A 16,759-nucleotide genomic window follows, 5' to 3' on the forward strand; every position below is an offset into this window, starting at 1 on the left:
TCAGTGTACCCTAGAGCCTGTGCTCCTCCACAAAAGAAGCCACTGCAACGAGAAGCCCATGCACCACAAGAAAGTAAGCCCATGCACTACTACAGAGTAGCCTCTGCTCTCTGCAATTAGAGAACACAGCAATGAAGATGCAATACAGTCAAAAATAAATTTTAAAAAATTTTTTAAATATAAAACTATGTTCTGCACCAGAACCTGTAACAGCAACATCCACAGTCCAGGAATCATCTGTCTGGACATCCTTAAAGACAGAGTATGATTGACAATTTCAAAGGTTTTGCTCTCAGTTTGTTCTCTTTTGACTGACTGCAACCCTGTGGATCCTCTGCTCAGATGGACAGACATTCAGTATTTGATCAACAGAGCAGAAAATGACAGGATAACTGGTAAGTGGACCAAGAAACATATAACATAAATCACATAATTTGTGTGCAATGTTAAGGAACTGAAGGCATCTTATCAGGATGCTGCAAATCTTCAGAGTCTCTGCTTACAAACTCTGTGGACATCTTACACTGATTCTACTCTCTGCTTTGTCCTTTGAAGACTGGGAGACTCCCCCAAAACATAAATGCTACCTAGAACAGAATTTTGTAGCTATAGACACTTATGTTTAAAATGCCTACTTGCAAGTTCTGTTTCTTTCCTCTGTAAAAACATATTTTTATATACTAAAAACACTGGTCCTTAAGTCTATAAAATATTAGAGTGCATTTTAGCTTAATTCCTTATTTTCATGAAGTTATAAAAGAATGGAATCAAGACTGCTGGGAGAAATATCAATAACCTCAGATATATGTAGATGACACCACACTTATGGCAGAAAGCGAAGAAGAACTAAGGAGCCTCTTGATGAAAGTGAAAGAGGAGAGTGAAAAAGTTGGCTTAAAACACAACATTCAGAAAACTAAGATCATGGCATTTAGTTCCATCACTTCATGGCAAATAGATGGGGAAACAGTAGAAATAGTGACAGATTTTATTTTGGGGGGCTCCAAAATCACTGCAGATGGTGACTGCAGCTATGAAATTAAAAGATGCTTGCTCCTTGGAAGAAAAGTTATGACCAACCTAGACAGCATATTAAAAAGCAGAGACATTACTTTGCCAACAAAGCTCCTTCTAGTCAAAGCTATGGTTTTTCCAGTAGTCATGTATAGATGTGAGTTGAACTGGAAAGAAAGCTGAGCACCAAAGAATTGATGCTTTTGAACTGTAAACAAAGAATTTGTGCTTTTGGAGAAGACTCTTGAGAGTCCTTTGGACTGCAAGGAGATCCAACCAGTCCATCCTAAAGGAAATCAGTACTGAATATTCACTGGAAAGACATGTTGAAGCTGAAGCTCCAATACTTTGGCCACCTGATGTGAAGAACTGACTCACTGGAAAAAACCCTGATGCTGGGAAAGATTGAAGGCGGGAGAAGAAGGGGAAGACAGAGGATGAGATGGTTGGATGGCATCACCAACTCAATGGACATGAATTTGAGTCAAGTCCGGGAGTTGGTGATGGACAAGGAAACCTGGCATGCTACAGTCCATGGGGTCAGAAAGAGTCAGACACAACTGAGTGACTGGACTGAACTAAACTGATAAAAGACTAGGAATTATGTAATTTGTATTAAAATGCAGATATATTTCTGAGTATGCAGTTTAAGCTTTTGCAAAATAAAAAAGTTCTACTTTTTGCTTTTGTCAGTTCATAATAAGATTTCCTATTACCATTTGTATCTCAGAGAACACCTAACGTATACCTCAAACATAACAGACACGCTTCTGAAGGCACTAAAAAATTGTTTTCTGCAACCTTATTTTTGGTGGTGGGAAATTGGAGATAAATTGGAGTTAGTTAGGCAATCTGTTTTAGAAAGATAAAGGCTAAGCTGTTACAGAAGAGATCCCAAAATAAAATGAATCAAACAAAATAAAAGATTATTTTCTCTTAAGTCCAGAGATGTATTAGAGAGTCCAGAGTGAAAAACCCAAGTTCCATCGATATTGTTGCTTTGTTAGTTCCTAGGTATTTATTCAATCAACCATCATTCAGTCAGTATCCCTGGCAAAGACTGATAATTTCTCATCAATACTTATCCTTCCCTTCTACCTTTGAATATGTCCATGTTTTAGACACTTGACTATTCATGTAATATAGAGACCACATTTTTCAGTCCCATGTGGTCAAAGGTGCATAACAGTAAATGAGTTGATAAATGACGAAGCTGGATAATGGATACAGAAGGATTATTACACTATTCTTCTTACTCAGCATATTAAAAACAGAGACATCGATTTCTGACAAAGGTCTGTACGGTCAAGGCTAGGGTTTTTCCAGTAGTCACGTACAGTTGTGAGAGTTGCACCATAAAGAAGACTGAACACTGAAGAACTGATGCTTTCAAATTGTGGTGCTAGAAAAGACTCTTGAGAGACCCTTGGACATTAAGATCAAACCAGTCAAACCTAAAGGAAATCAACCCTGAATATTCATTGGAAGGACTAATGGTGAAGCTGAAGCTGAAGCTTCAATACTTTGACTACCTGATGCGAAGAGCCAACTCATTGGAAGAGACCTTGATGCTGGGAAAGATTGAAAACAAAAGGAGAAGGATGAAATGGTTAAATGGCATTGCCAACACAATGGACATGAATCTGAGCAAACTCCAGGAGATAGTGAAAGACAGGTGAGCCGGGCATGCCGCAATCAATGGAGTTGCAAAGAGCTGGACACAACTTAGTGACTGAACAACAACAATCCTTAAATTTTTTGATAATAAAAAGTTTGTATGACAGTTAAACTTTTTAAGCTTTTTTACCTTTATAAAATTGAAGTTAGATGATTTTAAATGTTCTGTTAATTTCTGCTATACATCAAAAGATTCTGGAATACATACATATATACATTCTTTTTTTATATTCTTTTCCATTATGGTTTCTGACAAGATATTGAAATACTTCTCTCTGTTATACAGTTGGACCTTGTTGTTTATCCATTTTACATATACTAGTTTACATCTGCTAACCCAAAACTTTTTACAGCTTTTAATCTATTTGGATTTTTGTGAATTGCAATAAATTAAAGAATCAATTTTGGATAACATAATAAATTTGTATTTTCTCCTGTTATCATGAAAATATCTTTAATATAGTTTTTCACTTTTAAAATACTGAAAGTACCTTTTCCATATTGTATCTTTTATCATTGCACACTCAGTCACTTCAGTCATGTCCAACTCTTTGTGACCCTATGGACTATAGCCTGCCAGACTCCTCTATCTATGGGATTCTCCAGGCAAGAATACTGGAATGGGTTGCCATACCTCCCTCCAGGGGATCTTCCTGACCCAGTGATCCAACCCACATCTCTTGGGTCTCCTGCATTGGCAAGCAGATTCTTTACTACTAACGCTCCTGGGAAGCCCAGTTTTTATCATTATATTTCTATAATCATAAATATTATTTACAATTTAACAAAAAGAGGACTTCCCTGGTGGCCCAGTGGATGTGAATCTGCCAATGCAGGGGACACGGGTTCAATCCCTTGTCAGATAAGACATCACATGCTTCAGGGCACCTAAGCCCACGCACCACAACTTCTGAGCTCTTCAATCTAGAGCCCACAAGATGCAACTACGGAGCCCACGTGCACCTCCTAAAACCGGCAAGCTCTAGGGCCCGTGAGCCACAACTAATGAAACCGTGTGCTGTAACTACTGAAGCCTGTGTGCCTATAGCCTGTGCTCTGCAAGAGAAACCACCACAAGAAGAAGCAATACTGCAACCAAAGAGTAGACCCGACTATCCACAACCAGAGAAAGTGTGCGCATAGCAACGAAAATTCAATGCAACCAAAAATACCAAAGTAGTTTCCTGAGACATACATCAAATTCCCATTGGCTCTCAACTTTACCTACGGCAATGTAAGCTCCACAGGGGCTCTGTATCAACCTAGATGGGTGGGATGAGGGTGGGGGGGGAGACGGGAGGGAGGTTCAAAAGGGAGGGGATACATGTATACCTGTGGCTGAGTCATGTTGAGGTTTGACAGAAAACAACAAAATTCTGCAAAGCAATTATCCTTCAACTAAAAATAAATTTTAAAAAAATATTAAACGAATAAATAAATATTTTTTTCAGTTAACAAAAACAGAAGAAAAGGAAGGAGGGAAGAGAAGAAGGAAGGAATTCCAAGATTTAGAACTAAGAAATCTTAGAACTCTATATTTTTATCTTGAGAAATTCTTGGCCACCCAAAGGTACGTCTTAGATGATGCAACTCACTGAAACAAGAATAACACAGGGAAGAAATAGTTGGCCCAGGAACTCATTTAGATCAGAGCAGACCTCCTACCTAAGAGCCTCTCCAGGGACCATCAACACTCTCCAAGGTCTAGAGCTGAGATCAAGTCCCTCTAGTCACTGCTAATTTGGAGGCAAAGTCAAGAAATCTTCCTGTTGGACAGAATGACTATAGGGATATTTCCTTGCTCAGAAGCACCACCTCTGCATCTTCTAAAGGAAGGACAAAGTTCAGGGAAGCCCAGGAAGCCTTAACCATATTTGTGGCTTTTGCTCCAGTTGTTGGAAAGGATGCCATTCAGGTAGCCTCCACTAAGAGCATCTCTTGTTGGCCTAGAGAACACAGGTGAAGACAAATATTATTCTCATTCAACTCCATCTTCTCCTAAAACTATCCATTCTGAGAACTTGTGAGTGTAAAAGCTGTAAATAGTGATCAGATTCTTATTTATCATCCTCCTGAATTACCCTTCAAGGGGAGAGAGGTAAACACTTCTATCTTCCTTTGTTCTAGACTAAACCCTCTCATTGTTGTTCCACACGTTCTAGGTTGTCTTTTATCTCTCCTCTTTCCCCTTTACGATCTCTGTGATGCACAGAAGGTGCTCCAAATTTGACTTGATTTTATCCAAATCCTCTGGTAAAAACTCAGAGAATAGCACAGTCTTCATGGACTCTCATGTTAAATCCTGAGAGTACAGTGCAAACATTGGATATTATAACTTCACAGAAATCCCTTGGAGTTACAGATGTGTACAGCCATTGCCTCCAATTTGAGGGCTTCCTCCTATCTGGTTTCTGTGAAACCAGCAACTCTGGTGCCACTTCCGCTTGTGTAGACACAGAAGGGGAAAAGGTTTCCACTTAGTATCAGAGATACCCAAGGGAGGCTGTTCCCCAATCTTCAGAATTTCTCAGCTGGAACAGACTTTAGAAATCATCTAGTTTTCTTGATTTGTTTTTTGGTAAGAAACTCAAACGAATTATTTATGAACTTACAGTGACAGAGGAAGGTCTTGTACCATGATCAGCTGGCACAATACCTCTGCCAATCATACAAACATGCATCATGGACTATAAGCCAGATGGCCGGCCAACATGTTCATTGCTTACTCACTATGCCAGTGAGCCTTCCTGTGGTTTGAACTCCATTCTTTTTGGAACTGGAAACAGTACTTCTCAGTGCACTGGTGGCTATTTCCAACTCCCTTTGTTTCCTTCTCCAGTCTCAATAATCTCTTTTTGCCCTCCTTCCTCTCTAAGTTTGATTCTCTACACTCTTCCTTCCCACCTTCTCCACCTTAGCCAATAGATTATTGCCCTGAGCTGGAAAGGGTTGATGAGGTCTGACATGGCAAAGTTGCCTCTGCTACACAGTCTGTCCTAGATCAGCCCTGAAACTTTATTCCTGACACTTCATCCCCAGCCATTCTTTGAGACTCATAGCACACTAGAACATTCTTTTCTGTTCTTGTCCCCCTGAAGGAAAAGTCGAATGCTCCATGGAAGTTGGGAACACAACAAGAGTCACTGTGTTTGTTCTCCAAGGGCTATCCAACAACCCTCACATCCAGATAGTACTATTTGTAACATTCCTGGTGATTTACCTCCTGACCCTCACAGGGAACCTGCTGATGCTGCTGGTGATCAGGACTGATTCCCACCTCCACACCCCCATGTACTTCTTCCTCAGTCACCTCTCCTTCCTGGATGCTTTCTATGCTTCAGTCATTGTGCCTAAGTTGCTGAACAACCTGCTTTCCAAGTGGAAGACTATATCCTTCCTTGAATGTTTCACCCAGATTGCCTTGGTCATATTTTCTGGGGCCACTGAAGCTTGCCTCCTTTCAGTCATGGCCTATGACCGGTACCAGGCTGTGTGCCACCCACTGCTGTATGTGGTGACCATGAACAAGAAGGTGTGTGCTGGCCTGGCAGGAGCCTCCTGGGCCATAGGAATGGGGACTGGTCTACTTAACACCATCCTCCTAGCTCAGCAGGATTTCTGTGGCCCCAACCTCATCTGCAGTTTTGCCTGTGAGCTTCCCCCAGTGCTCCTGTTGGCCTGTTCTGACCCCTATATTAGCATTGCCTCTATCCTGACCACCATGGTGGTCCTGGGCCTTGGTTCTCTTGTCCTATTGGTGGGTTCTTACACCTGTATTATCCTGACAGCCGTGGGGATCAACTCTGCCACAGGTTGGAACAAGATCTTCTCTGCCTGTTCATCTCATTTTCTTGTGGTCACCATTTTTTATGGTTCAGGAATTTTCAGGTATGTCATTGCTATACCTTTGACTGTAAATGTAGGATATTTTTCACACTAAGTAAACTTGCTCTGTAGACAGAGCATTGCAGAGTAGCAGGAAAAGAATTGTACTAGAATCAATAGGCCTAGATTCTAGTTCTGGCTCTGTTGTTGGCCTGATGTATGAATTATTTTAAAAAATCCATTTTCCAAAAGAACAGCATGTATACTATCTATGGTGAAACAGATCACCAGCCCAGGTGGGATGCATGAGACAAGTGCTCGGGCCTGGTGCACTGGGAAGACCCAGAGGAGTCGGGTGAAGAGGGAGGTGGGAGGGGGGATCGGGATGGGGAATAAGTGTAAATCCATGGCTGATTCATATCAATGTATGACAAAACCCACTGAAATGTTGTGAAGTAATTAGCCTCCAACTAATAAAAAAATTAAAAAAAAAAAAAAAATCCATTTTCTTTCTGAGGCCTCAACTGTCTACTCTGAAAAATAAGTTAATACAAGAAGTCAAGATTTTCTTACTTTCATTAACCTATGATTTTCAGAGTCATCAAAAGAAAATCACAGGGCCTCTGGTAGACATTTATTCAGTGCTAGACAAGAAAATAAAATAAAATACATCATCCTTGAGACAGATGCCATTTCTCCTTCTTACTGGAAGTTCATGTCTCCAGATTATTTCTGGTTTATTTATTAGGCATCTACTATACAACAGCTGCTTTACATAATCAAGCCCAATTTTAATATGTATCACAACACAGGAGAAATATTATTAATGTCAACTTCTGATAAGAATCCTGAATTTCAGGAGTAACCAAGTACCTTACAAAAGTTGTCAGAACCAGCTAAGAATGGAACCTAAATATAAACCAAGTCTCCCTGACTTGAAACTGCAAGTTCTTTTCTACCATGTTTCTCTCAAATATAAACAGCTCTAGTTGATGTGTCCTTGCTTCCTAGGAAACAGTAACTAATGGCCTGTGCTCTCTACTAGTGAAATGTAGATGGATTTGCACAAATTGCTCTATACTTTTCTCACTTGTTCATTACTTGGTAAGAAGTGTGGCATGGGAAAAAATAAAGAAAAGTCTAGGAGAGCTCATCTGAGCCTGAGGACAAATCTCTGCAGCTCTCTTATCTCAGTTTCCTCATTTGCCACAAGGGGGTACAAGATTTCTCCTACCTACTTCACAGATATGCTAGGAGGGATAATTTAAAAATTAAAAAATGACAGTAAAATGAATACCTTTTTAAATCAAGCACTGCAAACCCAAAAAGAACCTTCCAAAGATAATGGCACAATTGCAAAAAAAAAAAAAATTAATGTTTCTTTGGGAAATACTCTCAGTAACACTTAACAAGTTACATTCAAAATTTTAATCTTACTCTTTTGGATTCATATCTCAAGCTAAACACAAAATTTTTATGTTTCACTTTATTTACAAAGCTTAGCTTGTTTTCTAAGCCAAAGACAAACATACTAAAAAGGACAAAATTTTATTCCACTACACATTATAAAAATAATGTGCTGTGATTCTGAGGTAACTCCCCATAAAGGTTTGGGAAAAATGACAACATTATTGGACTAGCACATATTTTGTAAGGAATAATCATCGTAAGATGGGAACAAACAGTTGTGTATATAAGAAAAAGAAGAGGAAAAATCCTCATATTGTCATCATAATTATTAAGGAAAAGTACTTTGAAAAGTGAAGTATTACAGAAATGCATGAAATTATTTTTTGTTCTAATCTGTAGCACTTGATATGCTACAGAACTTCCTTTTTCCTTGAGGCAGTTCCTATGATGTTTTGTATAATTCATCTATTGAGGTGTTTAAAGGCAGAAACGACAGAATTGACTGATAATACAGTCATTTCTAGATGCTTCTATCAGTGATAGCTGACTCAGCCCTGAGCACCCTCTTTGTAGAGTCTGGGATGGGATGAACCGTGGCTGCCAACATCATTGTGCCCACTATCCTGAGTTCATTTTTGTCCTTTGTGCAATTCTTTTCAAGGTACATGACTCCACCTTCCGGCTCAGCCCTGGAGCAAGTGCTATCCTTGCAGTACAGTGTGGTGACCCCACTACTGAACCCCCTTATCTACAGTTTGAAGAACCAGGAGGTGAAGGCAGCTCTAAGGAGGATGCTGGCCAGGAAGCTCAGGCTTACCTTCTAAGCCAGGCTCTACTGCTTCCTCATAATAAGAGGAAAAGTCATGGGAAAGAAGAGGTGACGGAGAGAGCTTCATCTCTAAGCTTACTTATTTAGACATGTTTTTCAGCATGAAAAACAGAAGCCTCAGTTCCTCTGACCCCAGTGCCTTCCCAGTCAAGCAAGATGGGAAAACCTCCACAGAACTAATGGCAGCCATCCACAGAGGACCCAGTCACCACACAAGAAAATCTTCTCAATAAACATCTGGATGATCATCAAAAAACAGAACCACTATATATCCAGCAATTCCACTTTTGGGAATATACCCAAAGGAAATGAAAATGCTAACTCAAAAAAATATCTGCACCCCCATGTTCATGGCAGCATTATTTACAATACCCAGCACATGGAAAGAAACTAGGTTTCCTTAATGGATGAATGGATAAAGAGGCATGGGTAAAGTAATGGAATATTACTCATTCATAAAAAATAGAAGAAACTCTACCATTTGTGACAACATGGATGGACTGTGAAGGCATTATTATGCTCAGTGAAATAAATCAGACAAAGACAGACAAATACAATATGATCTCACTTACATGCAGAACCTAGGGAAAAACTGAACTCATAGAAAATGAGATCAGACATGTAGTTACCCAGAAGTGGATGGCAGGAGGGAAGTAAAGTAATTAAAAGGTACAAATTTTCAGGGTAAGATAAGTACTAGGTGTAAAGTACAATATGAAGATTGTAGTTAATACCATTGTATGATGTATAGGAAATCTAGTGAGTAAATCCTAAGAATTCTCATCACAATTAGAAAAGTTTTTACTTTCTTTTTCCTTTTGCTTTCCTTTATATCATTATGAGATGATGGAATTTTTTTGAGGAATAGAAAAGAGGTTTATCTCAGTCAAACTGAGGACTATCGCCCAAAAGACAGCCTTTCAGATAACTCTGAGAAACTGCTCCGTTGAACCATTATTTTTAGCATAGACATATACCTTATCAGAACACAGAATACCCATCAAAGATGACCTGGGAATATTCTTTCAAGGTTCCAAAAGAGATAGGTTTAGTAAATGTCAAGTGAGATAGCAGGACCCTGGTGTCTAGGAAGAGAACCTTATTATCAAGAGATTAAATATGGATGTCATAAGAAGGGAGTTCTTTATTCTTATCTTCAAAACAGATATTCTTCACCTTAATGGTTAAAAATCAGACATGCCATGATGTGTGTTTTTGATGGGCTCTTCAAGTTCACACAAACTTCAGGCTGAACCATGTATAAGTCAAAATGACTCCCTCAAAACTCAACGTATGAAAATTTTCTCCATCAGAGGGAACTTTCAAGATTTTCCCAATTAGAAGTTTCAAGATGATGGATATTAACTGAACATATTGCAATACTCATTTATATATGTATATCGAGCCATTCTGCTGTATGCCTTGAACTTATATAATTCAGTTCAGTTCAGTTCAATCACTCAGCTGTGTCCGACTCTTTGCGACCCCATGAATTGCAGCACGCCAGGCCTCCCTGTCCATCACCAACTCCCGGAGATTACTCAAACTCATGCCCATCGAGTCGGTGATGCCATCCAGCCATCTCATCCTCCATCGTCCCCTTCTCCTCCTGCCCCCAATCCCTCCCAGCATCAGGGTCTTTTCCAATGAGTCAACTCTTCGCATGAGGTGGCTGAAGTATTGGAGTTTCAGCTTCAGCATCAGTCCTTCCAATGAACACCCAGAACTGAGCTCCTTTAGGATGGACTGGTTGGATCTCCTTGCAGTCCAAGGGGAACTTATACATTAATGTATGTCAATTATCTCTCCATAAAACTAGGGGAAAAAAGTAAAAGACTATCTTCACAGCTCCACCAGTCATTTCCACAGCTATTGCTTTTCTCTCTTGTTTCATGCATGTTCCACCCCTCCTCTTTTGTCTTTCCCTCACTCTTTTACTTTTGTCTATGCACAAAGTGGAAATCTGACCACTAGCAAATTTCCCACTTCATACAGTGAGGGTCCCGTCTTAAAACTGAGACCCAACTCCTACTTGGTTCCCATGCTGAAAACTGCCTGGCAAAATCTAAAGCTCCAGAGTAACCTGGAAAGAAATGAAATAAAATAAATGTGTCAGAAATACCTAAATCAGAACATAACAAATAATAAATCCTGAATAACTATTTGTTGATGAAGGAATGAATGATCAGTCTGTCTCAGGAGTCCATTCTCTTGCATGATCCTAGGAAATAGGAGGGAATATTTTCCTCTAAAGCATAAGCCCTGAGAGCAAAACCCTATCTAATGATTCTGTACCTAGTAGGTCCTATCACTTAATTGGCTCTCAATTAGTATGCAAATAAAAAGAAGGATGAATTAATGAGAGAGAAGGGAGAGAAGGAACATATGAAAAGAAACATTTACTTTTGTCCAATAAAATTCCTGCCTTCACAACAATATACATGTCAGCAGAAAGTAGCACCGAAAAGAGATCAGGATAGAAAGAGAGAAAAAGAGCCCATATTTTGGGACACCACTGAGGGTCATACTCATAAGAGCTTGCTGAAACACGTGCACTCCGTCACCCTGGCCCTGAGTCTCTCCACCACCCACCTGAGCCCAGACCACTTGAGATCCCTGACTTGGTTCAAGACTTTTTCCAAGCCGAGAGGAAGGAGAAGCAGTTGGAGAAAGTAAAACAAAAGCTCAGCTGCCACGCCATCTCCCATTCAGCTCCAAAGAGAGCTCCTTGAAAGACAATAGCAGTTATTCCATCCAAAGACTGACAGGTCTACAACAGCTAAGACCTCTTCAATTCCAGCTTGCTGACTTCTATCTGTTCTCAATCCTTTGACCCTTAGACTACAATCTTCTCTGCAATTACCAGTTTTCTTCAGCAAAGCCCTCTGAAAATCACGGCCTCGTATGTGGTACACTCACAGGTGAAATTTCCAAGATGAGGATATTTCTCTGTAGAATGAGGCCAGGGCTGGGAGCTGAACAAAACAGTCCCAGCTTCAGTAGCATTTCTGTTCTGACCTCTTGGTCCTTTACATTTTTCAGAGCATATGCCTTCCTGAGGGTGTCAGTTCAGTTGCTCAGTCATGTCCAACTCTTTGCAACCCCATGGACTGCACCAGGATTCCCTATCCATCACCAACTCCCGGAGCCTTTTCAAACTCATGTCCATCGCGTCGGTGATGCCATCCTACCATCTCATCTTCTGTCATCACTTTCTCCTCCTGCCTTCAATTTTACATCAGGGTCTTTCCAATAAGTCGGTTCTTCGCATCAGGTGACCAAAGTATTGGAGTTTCAGCTTCAGCATCTGTCCTTCCAATGAACATTCAGGACTGATTTCCTTTAGGATGGACTGGTTGGATCTCCTTGCAGTCCAAGGGACTCTCAAGAGTCTTCTCCAACACTACAGTTCAAAAGCATCAATTCTTCAGTGCTCAGCTTTCTTTATAGTTCAACTCTCACATGCATACATGACTACTGGAAAAACTATAGTTTTGACTAGACAAACAAAGGTCCTGAGGGTGTAACTGAGGCAAAATAATAAGCAGATTGTGAGATCAGTGGAGGGATGGCCATTCAATCCTGCCCTCCCACACAACCACACACAGGGATTATTCCTACAACCCTCTAGACTTGAAGGAAAGGCTTTAGCCCCATGATTAGGGAGGGAAATGCACATCTCTGGGAGATGTGTCACATTATGTTTAAATTCAGACCAAAATCATAGGATGAATATCAAGTTATTTCCTGTAACTTATTTTTCATTAAGTATAGGAAAGGGCTGCCCTGTCCACCACTTGCCTAGCCTTATATGTCCCTAAACAGGCCACTGGGCCTTCATTAGGGAGCCACTGGTCTCTGAGACAAGAGAAATATGGTCTAAATGCCAAAATACCAAGTGGGTATATAGGGTGTAGGTACTTTGTGGGTGCTAAGTTGCTTCAGTCGTGTCTAACTCTGTGCGACCCTATGGACTGTAGCCCCCTGTCCATAGGATTCTCCAGGCAAGAATACTAGAGTAGGTTGCCATGCTCTCCTCCAGGGAATCTTCTCAACGCAGGGATCAAACCCATGCCTGTTAGGTCTCCTGCATTGGCAGGTGGGTTCTTTACCACTAGAGTCACCTGTGAAGCCCAGGTATATAGGGGAGAATGAGGGAGTTAAGAAAATAAAACTTGGCTAATACAGAAATAGGCAATTTAAAGTAAAATTTTGGAATACTGGATTGTCAAAGCAGGAAGAGATCTCAGGAAAATCACTAGACCAAAATCTTCATTTAATAATGAGGAAACTGAGCCACAGAGACAGAAATGACTTACCCAGCTTTGGACCATCAATGAAAAGCAGAAATAGATTTAGGACTCAAATCTCCTGATTACCCTTCTTCACATTTTTCATAATCAAAATTAGAATAAAGTTCTGCAAATACACTCCTTAATGACCAACGAACTAACAAAAGGAGTAATGAAATACAGACTCCCAACCACAAGGCCCCAGAGGTCCAGAGTCTTCTATTGCTCAGCTCTCCTCATCTAGTGGTTCTCAGAAAGAGTTCCTCTCACAGCAATTTGTAAAGGGTATTTTTTATCTCAGAGGTAAGGAAATACCTCAAAGCTGTCTCAAGTCATTCATTTCAGATTCTTTGAGCTCCTGCCCTTACTGTCCTTTTACCACCCCACAACTTTACCTGTCAGAATCCCACCAATACTTCAGAACAACCTTAAATCTCACTCCTCTCATGAATCTTTCCTTGAGTGCTTTTTCCCACAACCCACCCACCACCAAATATAAATTATCTTTCCTCTTACAAACATTTAGGGCACATTTCTAATCTAATGATACTTATGATACTATATCTTACACTTTAATTATTAATGTTTATCTTATCTTTCCAACTATTCCTTGAGGGAAGAGATGCTTTTAGCCAACATTAGATCCCCTCCATCTAAATGTGGAGGTGATGGAATACTAGCTGAACTATTTCAAATTCTAAGATGATGTTGTTAAAGTGCTGCACTCAATATGCCAGCAAATTTGGAAAACTCAACAGTGGCCACAAGACTGAAAAAGGTCAGTTTTCATTCCAATCCCAAAGAAAGGCAATGCCAAAGAATGTTCAAGCTACTGTACAATTTCACTCATTTCACATGCTAGCAAAGTAATGCTCAAAATATTTCGAGCTAGGCTTCAGCAGTATGTGAACTGAGCACTTCTAGATTTACAAGCTGGATTTTGAAAAGGCAGAGGAATTAGTGATCATATTGCCAACATCCACTGGATCATACACAAAGCAAGGGAGTTACAGAAAAATATTTACTTATGCTTCACTGACTACACTAAAGCCTTTGACTGTGTGGATCACAAAAAACTGTGGGAAATTCTTAAAGCGATAGGAATACCAGACTACCTTACCTGTATCCTGAGAAACCTGTATGTGGGTCAAGAAGCAACAGTCAGAACTGAACATGGAACAATGAACTGGTTCAAAATTGGGAGAGCAGTATGCCAAGGCTGTATATATATATAGCTTATTTCATTTATATTCAGAGTACATCATGTGAAATGTCGGGCTGAATGAATCACAAGCAGGAATCAAGATCACTGAGAGAAATATCAACAACCTCAGATATGCAGATGATACCACAGTAATGGCAGAAAGTGAAGAGGAACTAAAGAGCCCCTTGATGAAAGTGAAAGAGGGAAACTGAAGTCTGTCTTGAAACTCAACATTCAAAAACACTAAGACCATGGCATCAGTCCCATCACTTTCATCACAAATAAAAGCGGAAAAAGTGGAAGGAGTGACAGATTTTATTTTCCTGGGCTCCAAAATCACTATGAACGGTGACTGCAGCCATGAAATTAAGAGATGCTTGCTCCCTGGAAGGAAAGCTGACAGACCTAGACAGCATGTTAAAAAGCAGACACATCACTTTACCAACAAAGGCTTTATACAGTCAAAGCTGTGGATTTTCTCATGTACGGATGTGACAGCTGGACCATAAAGAAGGCTGAGCAACAAAATCTGATGCTTTCGAATTGTGTTGCTAGAGAAGACACTTGAGAGTTCTTTGAACTGCAAGATCAAACCAGTCAACCCTAAAGGAAATCTACCCTGAATATTCATTTGGAGGACTGATGCTGAAACTAAAGCTCCAATACTTTGGCCACCTGATGTGAAGAGCCAACTCACTGGAAAAGAACCTGATGCTGGCAAGATTTAAGGCAAAAGGAGAAGGGGGCAACAGAGGGTGAGATGGTTACATACCATCGCGGACTCAATAGACAGGAATTTGAGCAAACCCCAGGAGACAGTGGAGGACAGAAGAGCCTGATGTGCTGCAGTCCATGGGGTCCATGGGGGTCACAAAGAGTCAGACAAGACTTAACAACTGAACAATAACAAGATACCCTCCATGGTTCTTTGAATAATCTAGGTGATCAATGAAAGTTTGTTGAATTGAATTGATACCAGAAGGAATCTCCATCCTTGAGTTGTTACAAGTTGAGTCCATTTCCTCTTCAGCAGAGATGAAGGTGGCTATGAGCCATGGCCATGTCTACCTCTTCACCCTATTTCCTCCCTCATCCTCTGGGAAAAAAATACACCCAGCCACTCACAATCAGACCCATTATTCAGGATACCATCTAGCCATCTCATCCTCTGTCGTGAATAAATGGCCTGATTTTTAGTGGAATACACTGTTGCAGTGCCTTCAGGGGGACTGCTGTTGTTCTTCAGTAGACTTCCAAGATTTTCTAGAACTAACTTAAAGCCACAAGTTATATCATTTCTAGCTTTCTGTGGTTTCAAGCCAAACCAACGAAGGGTTTAGGTTACAGTCCTGAAGAGACCCTTCATACTCTTAAAGTTTCTAATCTTAAGTTTTATTAAAAGCAATAATATGTATTAACTAGCAATATTTGTGTGATCACCAGCAGCTGTGAATTTGCATGTGATGCAGGAGACCTCGGTTCAATCCCTGGATGGGGAAGATCCCCTGGAAAAGAAAATGGCAACCCACTACAGTATTCTTGCCTGTAGAATCCGAAGGACAGAGAAGCCTAGTGGGCTACAGTCAATGGGGTCGCAATGAGTCAGCCATGACTGAGCAACTTTCACTTTCTTTCAATACCAAGAAAAGATATCCTTTTCATCATTGTTGTTGTTGTTCAGTTGCTCAGTCATGCCTAACTTTTTTCAGTGCCAGGGACTGCAGCAAGCCATGCTTCCCTGTCCTTCACTACTTCCCAGAGTTTGCTCAAACTCATGTCCATTGAGTCAATGATACCATCCAGCCATCTTATCCTCTATTGTCCCCTTCTCCTCCTGCCCTCAATTTTTCCCAGTAACAGGGTCTTTTCCAATGAGTCAGCTCTTTGCATCAGGTGGCCAAAGTACTGGAGCTTCAGCTTCATCATCAGTCCTTCCAATGAATATTCAGAGTTTATTTCTTTAGGATTGATTGGTTTGATTTACTTGCTGTCCATAGGGGAAAGAAAGAAAGTAAGAAAATTTTTTTTTCTTTCTTTTTTTTTTTTTCCAGTCCATAGGGGATGGGAATGCAAAAGTGGGAAGTCAAGAAATACCTGAAACAGTAGGCAAGTTTGACCTTGGAGTACAAAAAGAAGCAGGCAAAAGCTAACAGAGCTTTGCCAAGAGAATGCACTGGTCATAGCAAACACCGTCTTCCAACAACACAAGAGACAACTCCACACATGACATCACCAGATGGTCAATACCAAAATCAGAGTGATTATAATCTTTGCAGCTGAAGATGGAGAAACTCTAAACAGTAAGCAAAAAAAAAAAAAAAAAAAAAGACCTGGAACTGACTGTGGCTCAGATCATGAGCTCCTTATTGAAAAAGTCAGATTTAAATTGAAGAAAGTAGGGAAAACCACTAGGCCATTCAGGTATGACCTAAATCAAATCCTTTATGATTATACAGTGGAAGTGAGAAATAGATTCAACAGATTAGATCTAATAGATAGAGTACCTGA

General features: G+C 40.3%; 1 protein-coding gene across 1 annotated transcript; it reads left to right on the plus strand.

Moving 5' to 3' along the window:
* Positions 1 to 5,806: 5,806 nt before the first annotated feature.
* LOC122427162 (olfactory receptor 8S1-like) lies at positions 5,807 to 8,750 on the plus strand. Its single transcript, XM_043446463.1, has 2 exons — positions 5,807 to 6,579; positions 8,588 to 8,750. Exons 1-2 carry the CDS (start codon positions 5,807 to 5,809, stop codon positions 8,748 to 8,750), a joined length of 936 nt encoding a protein of 311 aa, XP_043302398.1.
* The last annotated feature ends 8,009 nt before the right edge of the window (positions 8,751 to 16,759 follow it).

Source organism: Cervus canadensis, chromosome 25, assembly GCF_019320065.1.
Source record: "Cervus canadensis isolate Bull #8, Minnesota chromosome 25, ASM1932006v1, whole genome shotgun sequence".
NCBI lineage: Eukaryota > Metazoa > Chordata > Mammalia > Artiodactyla > Cervidae > Cervus > Cervus canadensis.

Bases quoted from the DNA above. Each gene is read 5' to 3' on its own strand.
- LOC122427162 (XM_043446463.1), top strand. From the start codon at position 5,807: ATGGAAGTTGGGAACACAACAAGAGTCACTGTGTTTGTTCTCCAAGGG. The intron at 6,580-8,587 runs GTATGTCATTGC...ATTCTTTTCAAG, and splicing joins TATGGTTCAGGAATTTTCAG to GTACATGACTCCACCTTCCG.